The 14080-nt window shown below is 43.4% G+C and overlaps 1 protein-coding gene across 4 annotated transcripts in view; it reads left to right on the top strand.

The window, feature by feature from the left end:
• LOC120909845 (zinc finger protein 585A-like) overlaps positions 1 to 13394 on the top strand; it is a 58670-nt gene extending 45276 nt beyond the window's left edge. For 3 of the 4 annotated variants that reach the window (XM_040321574.1, XM_040321573.1, XM_040321575.1), the window contains exons 4-5: positions 4787 to 4900; positions 9617 to 13394. In XM_040321574.1, coding sequence (XP_040177508.1) covers positions 4787 to 4900; positions 9617 to 13050 — 3548 coding nt within the window. In that variant the 3' untranslated portion in view covers positions 13051 to 13394. Of the gene's footprint in view, positions 1 to 4709; positions 4901 to 9616 lie in introns of all 4 variants that reach the window. The other variant, XM_040321576.1, reaches the window with a different exon arrangement.
• The last annotated feature ends 686 nt before the right edge of the window (positions 13395 to 14080 follow it).

Below are 14080 nucleotides of genomic sequence, written 5' to 3'. Positions count from 1 at the left end.
TAATGTCAAATTTAGGTAAGCACTGTTTATATCTGATCTGGATTCATATTCGAACCGCTCCTCTGCAGCATGTCATAGTCAGTTGTGATAGAGCATGCCTTCTCACTGACTCTCAGTCATATTAAATTGGGTGAGCACAGACAATGGTTTATTCTGGGTGACTGTTTTAGATCAGCTAATTTTCATAAACTGACAGAATTGTTAATATACTGTACAGAACTAACTTTGCTATTAGAATCTCTAGAATTTTTTGTTCACAGCAGAATTATTCAGTGTATTATGGTTACCATCAACTGCCAACCAGTTGCAAGGGACAGAGGCCCAGATTCACAAAGACTTACGACGGCGTATCTCCAGATACGCCGCCGTAAGGCCGAATGGCCGCCGTCGTATCTATGCGCCTGATTCATAGAATCAGTTACGCATAGATTTGGCCAAGATACGAGCGGCGTAAGTCTCCTACGCCGTCGTATCTTGGGGTGCATATTTACGCTGGCCGCTAGGTGGCGCTTCCGTTGCTTTCCGCGTCTAATATGTAAATGAGCAAGATATGCCGATTCACGAACGTACGCCCGTCGCAATTAGTTACGCCGTTTACGTAAGACATACGTCGGCGTAAAGATAAAGTAGGTCTCTAGGTGGCGCAGCCCATGCAAAGTCTGGACGTCGGAACAAGCGTATCCTTTTACGTAGTTTACATAAGTCGTACGTGAATGGGGCTGTGCGTAGGTTACGTTCACGTCACAGGCATTGAGCCGGCGTATCTTTGGGCATAAATACGACGTGATACTGAGCATGCGCGCGCATTCGCCGTTTGTTCGGCCATGCATCTACATGGGGTTAAGCCTCATTTAAATACAACAAGCCCACGACCTGCCTACTTTGAAATACGCGCGCTTACTCCGGCCCATTTACGCTACGCCGCCGTAACTTAGGACGCAAGTGCTTTGGAAATACAGCACTTGCCTCTCTACGTTGCGGCGGCGTAGCGTAAATACTCTACGCCCGCACAACGTAAAGCCGCCCTACGTGAATCTAGGCCAGAGAATCAAATGATAGAACTGGTCATGTGAGCATCAGTATGCTTCTTAATAAAACATCCTTTTTTACATCCTTTTTTTTTCTGGTGCATTAAAATGGAATTAATTATGTCCAGCCGAAAAACTTTTTTTTCCAGTTTTGGATAGCTTGGGGAAGGATTACAATTACTGTTGGGTTTCCTACAAAGACTTACCTTTACTTTCTGTCCCACTGACAACAGTTTTACTAGACAGGAAGTCATGGAAATTCTACAACAGTCACACAGACAAGCTTAAAAAATCTGATTAGGGTTCTAACAGAGCCTCAGATAGTGACAAAAGCCTAAAGTATGTAAAATGGAAAAGAGAGACAAATATATAATACGAGTCTATAGACCTCATCTGGAATATGCAGTTCAGTTTTGGGCACCAAACCAAACTGATAAGAGGCATGGAGGAGCTCGGCTATGAGGAAAGATTAGAGGAACTGAATTTATTCACTCTTGAGAAGAGGAGAATAAGGAGGGATATGATCAACATGTACAAATATATAAGGGGTCCATATAGTGAACTTGGTGTTGAGTTATTAATTTTACGGTCAACACTGAGGATAAGGGGGCACTCTTTACATTTAGAGGAAAAAAGATTTCATCTCCAAATACGGAAAGGTTTCTTCACAGTAAGAGCTGTGAAAATGTGGAACAGACTCCCTCCAGAGGTGGTTCTGGCCAGCTCGGTAGATTGCTTTAAGAAAGGCCTGGATTCTTTCCTAAATATACATAATATAACTGAGTACTAACATTTATAGGTAAAGTTGATCCAGGGAAAATCCGATTGCCTCTCGAGGGATCAGGAAGGAATTTTTTCCCCTGCTGTAGCAAATTGGATCATGCTCTGCTGTTTTTTTTTGGATGGTCTTGTGTCTTTTTCCAACCTGACTAACTATGTAACGAGTCCAGTAAATTTTTATTGCACACAACCAAGCGTCACAAAAAAATCCACCCCATTTTAGAGGCTCAGTACTCCTTCTTAAAGCTGAACTCCAGCTTTTGATATACTTTATCCAGCTTGGCCCCAAAGAACTATGTCCATCACTATGTGAGGCTTTTTGATGCGCTGTACAAACTGTATATAGCTGAAGCTTCCTGTCTCATACCCAGAACACAGTAGAGTCTATCTGATCACCGCTCAGCCATTCAGAGAAAGCAATGTATTCTAGCAATGAACACAAATTTAGATTGGCTGAGCCAGAGTGGCGGGCTGATGATGTCACACTCTCTGACTCAGCCAATCAGAGGAAGCTTTGTATTCATTGTTAGAAAACATTACTTTCTCTGAATGGCTGAGCACCGATCAGATAGATTATACTGTATTTCGGGTATGAGACAGGAAGGTATTGGCGTGAATCCGGAAGACAGTGCGGTATGCTGTGTGTAGCCCCAGCTACATACAGTTTATACAGCACATACAGTGGCCTCACACGTTAATGAAGGACAGCTTGGCCCAAACAAACTATGCAAAGTATATCAAAAGCTGGAGTTAAGCTTTAATGGCTTAAGTAATCCATTCTCATCCAGGGTTCCATTGAACCATAGGATTCTTCAAGAGGTTACTTAGGGTTCTTTGATCTATAGCTGATTGACTCCCTATTTGAGGGTGCCTGCATAGTTCCAGGGTCAACGCCACTAGGCAGAGTCAGATGCATGACACTAATGATTTTTTTTTAGCTCTCTTTAAAGGTACCTACAGTATCTTAGCACCATTGTAAGGGTTACATTTCTCCTGACCACCAATGTAAGGGGAATTTTCCCATTTGACCCCTGATAAATTGGATTTAGTAAGGGTCCCCTGAGACCTCCATTTTTTTTTAGGGGTACTTCTGGAATGAAAGGTTAAGCGCTTGTTTTAGCGGCGCTGTAGTGTAAAAGGTGGCTTACCCTTCAAGTAATACATGTCTCAAACCTATCCCACTACAGTAATATATGTATGTCCCAGAATCTATCCCACCCCAGATTTATATGCCCCAGAACATTTACCCCTCAAGTAATATAGTTACATAGTAGGTGAGGATGAAAAAAGACACAAGTCCATCAAGTCCAACCTATGATGGGTGATTATATGTCAGTATTACATTGTATATCCCTGTATGTTGTGGTCATTCAGGTGCTTATCTAAAACATTTTTTGTTAAACTATCAATGCCCCCCCGCTGAAACCACCGGATATGGAAGGGAATTCCACATCCTTGCCGCTCTTACAGTAGATGCAATGCAATATGTGTCTCAAACCTATCCCACTACAGTAAAATCTGTCCTATCCCACCCTTGGAAACATCAGTAACATGTCCCAACCATTGTAAGAATTGCATTTCTCCTGACCACCAATGTAAGGGGCATTTTCCTATTTGACCCCTGATAAATTGGATTTAGTAAGGGCCCCCTAAGACCTCAAAATTATTTTAAGGTTAAGAAAAGCTGGCTTAGGTACTTACAGTAGATAGGGAGATTAGAAAAAGAAAAAAAGCTGTCTGACCGGTGACCAGAAGTCATGAATGAGCACAATCTGCGGTCCAGTAATTTCCCTAGTTACTCTCAGAATCTAAGCCCTGAAAGGAAGGGGGGGGGGGTGTTAGGACCCCAAAACACATTTTTTTGTGACTGTCTGTTATGTACAATAAAGATTTACTGGACTCACAATATAGCTGCCTCTAAAATCTGGATTTTAATTCTTATCTCTCCTGTTTTGGGTACAGCACTGTATTAATGCATATATTGTTGACTGGAAATCTAACTCCTCTCCCACCCTTCTAAAACTAAGAAAAAAAAGTTTAGCCGACATACACTTTAACATTTAGAGGTCCAGGCTGCTGAGAATGAAATTATGTCTGTAGATGGAAAATAACTTAAGCGCACACGACACTCATGGATGTAAGCCTGAAAGTCAGTAGTTTAGAAGGGTAGGAGAGGAGTTAGATTTCCAGTCAACAATATATGCATTAATACAGTGCTGTACCCAAAACAGGAGAGATAAGAATTCAAATCCAGATTTTAGAGGCAGCTATATTGTGAGTCCAGTAAATCTAGAGTCTAGAGATATAGAGTCTCTCAAGGACTGTCCTACAAAATTGGTGCAAGTTGCTAAAGGTTGGTGACACAGTTTAGCCAAAGCAACAGTAGCAGGATCAATAAGAGGTTACCTGTTTTGTCTCTATGGAATCGCTCCCTCTGTATTTGAAGCAGCTAGATGTCACTCCCATCACTGGAGATCCAGATTCAGCAGCATTGAGGCCAGCTATAGAGTGACATCTTGATGCATGTGACTATAGAGGGAGCGATTCCACAGGGGAAGCCTTTATATATATATATATATATATATATATATATATATATATATATATATATATATATATATATATATACTTTTTTTATTGAGATAACAAGCATCCACATTAAATATACAGCTTCATGTAAAACATTCTGCCACAGTACTGTGTACAAAAATTTAAAGATAAAACATAAGGGAAGCATTTTTAGGGATCCTGCTGCCGGCAATTTTTCACTAACAGCAGAACCACCCACGTGTCATCATCCATTTATATTTGCAGTTTATAATAACTAAGTTGTTGTAAAATATACACATATGACAAAAATCATTTTTGCAAATGTAATTGTTGATTTTTTTTTTATGACAGGTGCAGCTAGATGTGCATGAATTATACTGAGTATTTTCTTCATGCAAACATTGATCTGTTCTGTTTGTATCTGTAAGGATGGGACAGTGTAAAGCCTTCTGTCGTATCAATGATTGAGCGGGGAGAGGAGCCATACTTGAATGAGATGTGGCAGTCTGAGAAGGAGATGATTCTGGAGAGTTATAATGCAGGTCAGTCACTTGGCATGGAAAATCCATCTCCTATCTGTCTAGTGGTACAACACTGCTCTCTTAAGTCTAAAAAGTGATCTTGCGCTAAAGGTATAAAACCAATACATACAAACTGCAAACGGTGCAAATATGTGATAAAGTGCTATCTATGTAATGCCAAACAGCTCATATAGAATAAGATGAGCCTACATATACTGACCCGCAAACAGATACTGATACAATATTCATGAGTGATCAAATATATATATAAAGTGTCACTGTGCAAATCAGAAAAAGGTGCAAAAAATGACAAAAGCTGCAAAAGAAGGTGCAAAAAATGAAAAAAAAAAAGTGCTAAACTTGCAGGAGTGCACCAATGCACACAATATACAAATGGTTCAATAGTGCAATATGCAAAAAGATATGAGTGAGAGTAAAGTTAGTAAACGTCCCATATAATCAATGAGGGGACAGATCCTCCAATGTCTCCAAATTCTTGATGAGAGTGTTTCCTTAATTGTAGTATTGAACCATGGTGTCTCTCCTTCACCAGTCTCTCAGAACTCTCACCTTACAGATATATAAAACAGGCACATCAATTATTTCTCTTCCACTCCTTTCTGATGTTTAGATACCAGGATTAATATACAGTGCCTTGCGAAAGTATTCGGCCCCCTTGAACCTTGCGACCTTTTGCCACATTTCAGGCTTCAAACATAAAGATATAAAACTGTAATTTTTTTTGAAGAAGCAACAAGTGGGACACAATCATGAAGTGGAACGAAATTTATTGGATATTTCAAACTTTTTTAACAAATAAAAAAGTGAAAAATTGGGCGTGCAAAATTATTCAGCCCCTTTACTTTCAGTGCAGCAAACTCTCCAGAAGTTCAGTGAGGATCTCTGAATGATCCAATGTTGACCTAAATGACTAATGATGATAAATAGAATCCACCTGTGTGTAATCAAGTCTCTATATAAATACACCTGCACTGTGATAGTCTCAGAGGTCCATTTAAAGCGCAGAGAGCATCATGAAGTACAAGGAACACACCAGGCAGGTCCGAGATACTGTTGTGGAGAAGTTTAAAGCCGGATTTGGATACAAAAAGATTTTCCAAGCTTTAAACATCCCAAGGAGCACTGTGCAAGCGATAATATTGAAATGGAAGCAGTATCAGACCACTGCAAATCTACGAAGACCTGGCCGCCCCTCTAAACTTTCAGCTCATACAAGGAGAAGACTGATCAGAGATGCAGCCAAGAGGCCCATGATCACTCTGGATGAACTGCAGAGATCTACAGCTGAGGTGGGAGACTCTGTCCATAGGACAACAATCAGTCCCTGTATACTGCACAAATCTGGCCTTTATGGAAGAGTGGCAAGAAGAAAGCCATTTATTAAAGATATCCATAAAAGTGTTGTTTAAAGTTTGCCACAAGCCACCTGGGAGACACACCAAACATGTGGAAGAAGGTGCTCTGGTCAGATGAAACCAAAATCAAACTTTTTGGCAACAATGCAAAACATTATGTTTGGCGTAAAAGCAACACAGCTCATCACCCTGAACACACCATCCCCACTGTGAAACATGGTGGTGGCAGCATGATGGTTTGGGCCTGCTTTTCTTCAGCAGGGACAGGGAAGATGGTTAAAATTGATGGGAAGATGGATGGAGCCAAATACAGGACCATTCTGGAAGAAAACCTGATGGAGTCTGCAAAAGACCTAAGACTGGGATGGAGATTTGTCTTCCAACAAGACAATGATCCAAAACATAAAGCAAAATCTACAATGGAATGGTTCACAAATAAACATATCCAGGTGTTAGAATGGCCAAGTCAAAGTCCAGACCTGAATCCAATCGAGAATCTGTGGAAAGAACTGAAAACTGCTGTTCACAAACGCTCTCCATCCAACCTCACTGAGCTCGAGCTGTTTTGCAAGGAGAAATGGGCAAAAATTTCAGTCTCGATGTGCAAAACTGATAGAGACATACCCCAAGTGATGTACAGCTGTAATCTCAGCAAAAGGTGGCGCTACAAAGTATTAACTTAAGGGGGCTGAATAATTTTGCACTCCCAATTTTTCAGTGTTTTGTTTGTTAAAAAAGTTCGAAATATCCAATAAATTTCATTCCACTTCATGATTGTGTCCCACTTGTTGTTGATTCTTCAAAAAAAAATTACAGTTTCATATCTTTATGTTTGAAGCCTGAAATGTGGCAAAAGGTCGCAAAGTTCAAGGGGGCCGAATACTTTCGCAAGGCACTGTATCACTACTTCTCTCCTTTGTCCACTGCGATCTCTCCGTCCTGCAGCAAATTACTGGAAGAGGGGAGGGGGGGGGGGGGAGAGAACTCCAACCCATGCCCAGGGACAAAAAAGGAGGAGAGAAGACTCCAATGGTGTAGTAATTTGCATAAAACTTTAATTTAAACACACATACAGTATGTATGAACTCTTACAATGAATAAAATAATAGCAAGCCTGTAAGCGCCTCAATCTCCCTACGGCGTTACGTCACGCACCTTGTGACTTCTACACTGCTCTCTTGTGACAGTAACTTAAAGTGCAGCTACGTAGTTCGGACCGTTCTCTTTGGATGGACCGACCGTGTGCACAGGGCATTACTCGTCAAAATCTCCAATTACGTAATTTCCGGTGACTCTCCAGCAGCAGTAATTGCAGATTTCGACAACTTGTCTGTTTGCACAAAACTCCATCAGGGTATATACTATGGTACACTAGGATTTGGCTTTTTTCACAGAACACCGGCTAAGGAGTTAAAGTGGTCGCCGCCTTGGGGGCGGCCATGTTGTTTGTTGCTAGCGGGCGGACTAACAATGTCCACTCATTATATCATGTACCATAGTGTATACGCTGCCAGTGTTCTGTCAAAACAGCCAACTCGTCAAATTCTGCTGCTGGAGAGTCACCGGAAGTGACGTGGTTGGAGATTTTGGCGAGTTAGCTCTTTTGACAGAACCCTGGCAGTCCCATAAATATCTATTGGGACATGCAGGTGCACGGAAACTGTGTGCATACAGGTGTCTCCCCCTGAACTTAGCCTGGGTGGACATGCAGGTATTCGCTCTGTGTGATTGGGCTGGCAGCTTTCTTAAAATAACTCAGAGCTGGAGGCAGAAAGCGTTATGAAGGTGGTCACCAGGATTTTCACTTTCCTTCAACGCTTTAGATCATCAGTGATGGAAGCGTTTCATTTAAAGGTGACCTTGCACCCAAAAGAAAGGTCCCCTTATTATATAGTGTCCCTCCCCATCTTAAATAGCTGAATTAAAACATGTAAAAAAATAAAACTTTAGAGAACAAACTTTTCCCCCGGCTTCCGCCCATGGTTCCTAGGCATGGGTGAAGTCATGATTCTTCCAGCTGAATCCAGGGAACACTGAGGTTTCACAATTGTGGTAGATAATGCTCCTGCACTGTGCTAGTGATAATGTGAATACATTTCCTAACTTTTTTTTTCCACAGGTGTTTTTTTGTTTACAACTTTAATGCTACTGTTCGAAATGGACGAAATTGCTTTTTAGTGCAAGGTCTGATTTAATCTTTTAGATCTGCCAAGGTAATATGTAAAAAGAAATTCAGTTGTGGGGAGCTTAACCACTTAAGACCCGGAACAAAATGCAGCTAAAGGACCTTGCCCCTATTCGGCACTGCGTCGCTTTAACTGACAATTGCGCGGTCCTGCGACGTGGCTCCCAAACAAAATTGGCGTCCTTTTTTTCCCCACAAATAGAGCTTTCTTTTGGTGGTATTTGATCACCTCTGCGGTTTTTATTTTTTACGCTATAAACAAAAATAGAGCGACAATTTTGAAAAAAATTCAATATTTTTTACTTTTTGCTATAATAAATATCCCCCAAAAATATATAAAAAAAACATTTTTTTCCTCAGTTTAGGCCGATACGTATTCTTCTACCTATTTTTGGTAAAAAAAATCACAATAAGCGTTTATCGATTGGTTTGCGCAAAATTTATAGCGTTTACAAAATAGGGGATAGTTTTATTGCATTTTTATTATTTTTATTTTTTTTACTACTAATGGCGGCGATCAGCGATTTTTTTCGTGACTGCGACATTATGGCGGACACTTCGGACAATTTTGACAAATTTTTGGGACCATTGTAATTTTCACAGCAAAAAATGCATTTAAAATGCATTGTTTATTGTGAAAATGACAGTTGCAGTTTGGGAGTTAACCACAGGGGGCGCTGTTGGGGTTATGTGTTCCCTGAAGTGTGTTTACAACTGTAGGGGGGTGTGGCTGTAGGTGTGACGTCATCGATTGTGTCCCCCTATAAAAGGGATGACACGATCAATGACGCCGCCACAGTGTTTACACACGGCTCTCCCCGTTCTTCAGCTCCGGGGACCAATCGCGGGACTCCAGCGGCGATCGGGTCCACGAGTCCCGCGGTCACGGAGCTTCGGACCGCGCCCGCGACCCCACGGCTGGGCTTAAAGGACAACGTACCTTTACGTTGATGTGCCCAGCCGTGCCATTCTGCCGACTTATATCGGCTTGAAGGGGTCCTTAAGTGGTTAATGTGATTCATTTTATCTTGCAAAAAAAAATAAAAAATATGCCACAACCCCGCTTTAACAATACTCAGTTTGGAATTTTATCAAAGTGACAGGTTTGTTTTAGGAATTTGAGAAAGTGATAAATGACTCTTACCCTTTGTAACCTAGTCTTTTCCATTTTTACAGATGAAGCCTTCAATATGACCCTTTCAGATATTAGCGATCTGCCTGTTCTCCCACTAGACTGGATTGCAGAAGATGGGTTTGTCCACCCCGATTATTATACCACGAGGATTACTAGAAGTATGACATCAGGCACCCCCTTTCGAATAAAGTTAGAAAAGCCGAATGGAATCTTCCCATTTCACGTCTCAACACAAAGACTCGATACCTGGACAGAATATTCATCATCTCACTACAACCAAAGAACAATACACGAAGAGAAACCTTTGAACTTGTCTGACGTGAACACTAATTTCATCAAACACGAGAGCCTTTTGTCCTGTTTTGGTGGTGAGCATCCTTTTAGTTACGAGTCTGACCTTTACCAAGACGAGGAGATCCGCAAAAAACAGAAACAGTTTGTCTGCTCGGTGTGCGGCAGCGTCTTTATCTCCAAGTTAGGTTTCATCAAACATCAGAAGCTTCACAAAGGGCAGAATGCGTTTTCCTGTGCCGAATGTGACAAATGTTTTTCAAGTGCCTCGGACCTCGTGGTCCACCGGAAAATTCACACAGAGCAGAAACCCTTTGTCTGTTCCGAATGTGGAAAGTGCTTTATCACAAGCCTCCTTCTCAGCAGACATTTGAGGAGCCATGAGAACGAAAAGCCGTTTCCTTGCTCTGATTGTGGAAAATGTTTCAGCAGCGCAGGCAACTTGGTGGTTCATCAGCGAATTCACACAGGGGAGAAACCTTTCGTCTGTTCTCAGTGCGGCAAATGCTTTTCCCAAAAAGCTAGTTTCCTTTCCCACCAGAGGATTCACACTGGGGAAAAACCCTTTGTTTGCTTCCAGTGTGGCAAACGCTTTACTCAAAAAGCTAGCTGTATAGTCCACCAGAGAATACACACAGGCGAGAGGCCTTTTGTTTGCTTTGAGTGCGGGAAATGCTTCAGCTCTAAGGTCTATTTGGTTCGGCACCGACTGGTTCACACGGGTGAAAAGCCCTTTGCCTGTTCCCACTGCGGCAGGTGCTTCACACAGAAAGCTAGCTACCTGGCTCACCAGCGCATTCACACGGGTGAAAAACCCTTTGTCTGCAACCACTGCGGCAAACCTTTTTCACAGAAGGCCAGCTGCATTGTGCACCAACGAATTCACACAGGTGAAAAACCTTTTGAGTGTCCGGATTGTGGCAAATGCTTTAGCTCGAAGATCTACCTGGTGAGACACCGAGTGGTCCACACCGGCGAACGACCCTTTGCTTGTTTTGATTGTGGAAAATGCTTCACGCAGAAGGCTAGCTTTAACGCGCACCAGAGGATACACAATGATGAGAAGCCCTTCAAGTGTGAAGAGTGCGGTAAATGTTTCACGCAGAAGGCCAGCTTCCTGGCTCACCAACGGATCCACACCGGTGAAAAGCCTTTCTTGTGTAATTTGTGTGGAAAGTGCTTTACCCAGAAAGCCAGTTACCTCACGCATCAGCGAATCCACACAGGGGAAAAACCCTATATGTGTACGCTGTGCGGAAAATGTTTTACGCAGAAAGCCAGCTACCTGGCTCATGAGCGGATTCACACAGGAGAAAAACCCTACGTCTGCTCCCATTGTGGGAAGTGTTTTGCTCAGAAAGCCAGCTGTATTGTCCACCAGAGAATTCACACGGGGGAAAAGCCCTTTGTCTGCTCGCTGTGTGGCAAGCGATTTGCCCAGAAAGCAAGTTGCATTGTCCACCAGAGGATTCACACCGGAGAAAAACCCTATGGCTGTCTCGAGTGCGGCAAGTGTTTTAGCTCAAAGATCTACCTGGTGAGGCACCAACTCATTCATCGTGGAGAAAAGCCGTTTCAATGCGGGCAGTGCGGCAAATGCTTCACCCAGAAAGGAGGATACATGGCCCATCAAAGGATTCACACAGACGAGAAACCTTTTAAGTGTCATGAATGTGGGCGGGGCTTTGCCCAGAAGGCAAATTATCTGGCCCACCATAGGATACATACAGGAGAGAAGCCCTTTGAGTGCACTGAGTGCGGAAAATGCTTTTCCCAGAAGGCTAGCTTTATCACACACCAGCGGGTTCACACTGGTGAGAAGCCCTTTGTGTGCACGCAGTGTGGCAAATGCTTTTCACAGAAAGCAAGCTACTTGGCTCACCAGCGCATTCACACAGGGGAGAAGCCGTTTGTGTGTACGCAGTGCGGCAAGAGGTTTACACAGAAGGCCAGCTGTGTCGTACACCAGAGAATTCACACAGGTGAGCGACCCTTTGAATGTGCGGTGTGCGGAAAATGTTTCCGACTGAAGAAAAGCTTTGATGAACACCAACGGACTCACACAGGAGAAAAACCCTTTCCCTGTTCTGATTGTGGCAAATGTTTCACCAATGCTGCCAACCGAATAATACACCAACGGATTCACACTGGAGAAAAGCCTTATGCCTGTTCGGTGTGTGGCAAATGTTTCACTCAGAAAGCAAGCTTTGCGTCCCACCAGAGGACCCATACTGGGGAAAAGCCTTTTGTGTGTTCCCATTGTGGGAAACGTTTCACCAGTGCCTCTAACCTCATAGTCCACCGGCGCATCCACACCGACCAGAAGCCGTTTCTTTGTCCAGAGTGTGGAAAATGTTTCACCTCCAAAATTTACCTGGTTCGTCATCAGATTATCCACACAGGGCAGAAGCCCTTTGAGTGCACAGAGTGTGGCAAGTGCTTTACTCAGAAAGCTGGCTACGTGGCACACCAGCGAATTCACACGGGGGAAAAACCTTTTGTGTGTACACACTGCGGAAAATGCTTTACCCAGAAGGCCAGCTGCATTGTCCACCAACGAATTCATACTGGTGAAAAGCCTTTTGAGTGTTGCCAGTGTGGCAAGCGGTTTAGCTCCAAGGTCTACCTGGTGCGGCATCAGTTGATTCACACTGATATTAAGCCCTACAAATGTTCTGAGTGTGGCAAATGCTTCACACAGAAGGCCAGCTACAATGCACACTACAGAATCCACACAGATGAGAAACCTTTTAAATGTTCAGAGTGTGGTAAATGCTTCACTCAGAAGGCATCTTTTGTGGCTCACCAACGGGTCCATACTGGTGAAAAACCATTTGTTTGCAACCATTGTGGCAAGTGCTTCACTCAGAAGGCCAGTTGCGTGGTCCATCAAAGAATTCACACGGGAGAGAAACCTTTTGGCTGTTCGGAGTGTGGCAAATGTTTCAGCGCCAAAGTCTACCTCGTCAGGCATCAGCTGATCCATGCGGACGAGAAGCCCTTCAAATGCGCTGAGTGCGGGAGGTGCTTTACTCAGAAAGCTGCCTATATGGCGCACCAGAAGCTCCATGTAGACGAAAAACCATTTGTTTGTTCAGAATGTGGGAAGTGCTTTACCCAGAAAGACAGTTATGTGGCCCACCAGAAGGTCCATATAGATGGGAAGCCCCTTGCATGTACCTGATTACTGCATGTAGATGCATCTTTAGCCTTCATTGTATGTATACTGTCACCGTAGCAATTGTCGCTTCCAGGGGTGGATGTGTTGCTGGAAGTTCAGAAACCAGTAGGCCAAATACAGGAGATGTTACGATTGTTTGATTGGCCAGTCCACCCACTATTGATATTTCAGTGTTGGCTAGAAGTCAGTAGTTTGAGTTTCCGTTTTTGTAGAAATAAGATTTAGAATTTTTGGCTCTTCCTACTTGCCACAGTTTTAGCAAGAGAGTTTTAAAATACCGTATTTATCTTCCTATAACGCGCCTCGGCGTATAGCGCGCACCCCCAACCTAGAAGAAAAATTCCTGGAAAAAAAGAAATACTTACAGTTTGGATGCCCCTCTTCGGTGTCTTGCCCGGCGTCCATCGGCGGCCTTGTGCGGTCCGGCGTTCTTCTGCGACCATCGTGGTGTCCTCCCCGTTGTGTTCTTCAGCCGATCCCCGCTTCCCACGCCGTGTTTGAAGCACTCCACCGACATATACCGAGCGCAGTACACTCGGGTATAGTCAGGCAGGCTTGGCTCCTCTCGCGTAAAGGATGTACAAGACGCACAGTACGTGACCGCCAGAGGAGCCGAGCCTGCCCGAGTATACCCGAGTGTACTGCGCTCGGTATATGTCGGCGCAGTGGTTCAAACACGGCGCGGGTATCGGCTTATATCGCGCACCCACGATTTTGCCCTGATTTTAAGGGCAAAAAAGTTGATAAATACGGTACCTTACAGCTATTGATAATTGAATTGGGAAATGTTTGTAGGTCCCTCCACAACTCTGGCTGGTGCTCCCCGGCTGAGGCAGCTTGGGTAAAGATGCTCAACCAGGATTGGTTTACACTGGCTGATACTCCCAAGACAGGCCAACATCTGCAATGCTCCCTCCTCCAAAGGCTCAAGTCTCACTTCTCCTGCTTCATTCTCTGTACTGTATATCAAATGAAAAGCACTTGCAGCATGAGTGAAACTACTGGTGGGTGGAGTTGAGATTTTCTGGTGTAC

Source organism: Rana temporaria, chromosome 8 (genome assembly GCF_905171775.1).
Source record: "Rana temporaria chromosome 8, aRanTem1.1, whole genome shotgun sequence".
NCBI lineage: Eukaryota > Metazoa > Chordata > Amphibia > Anura > Ranidae > Rana > Rana temporaria.
The sequence above is the reverse complement of the archived record's forward strand: the minus strand, read 5'-3'. Positions and strand labels throughout refer to the sequence as shown.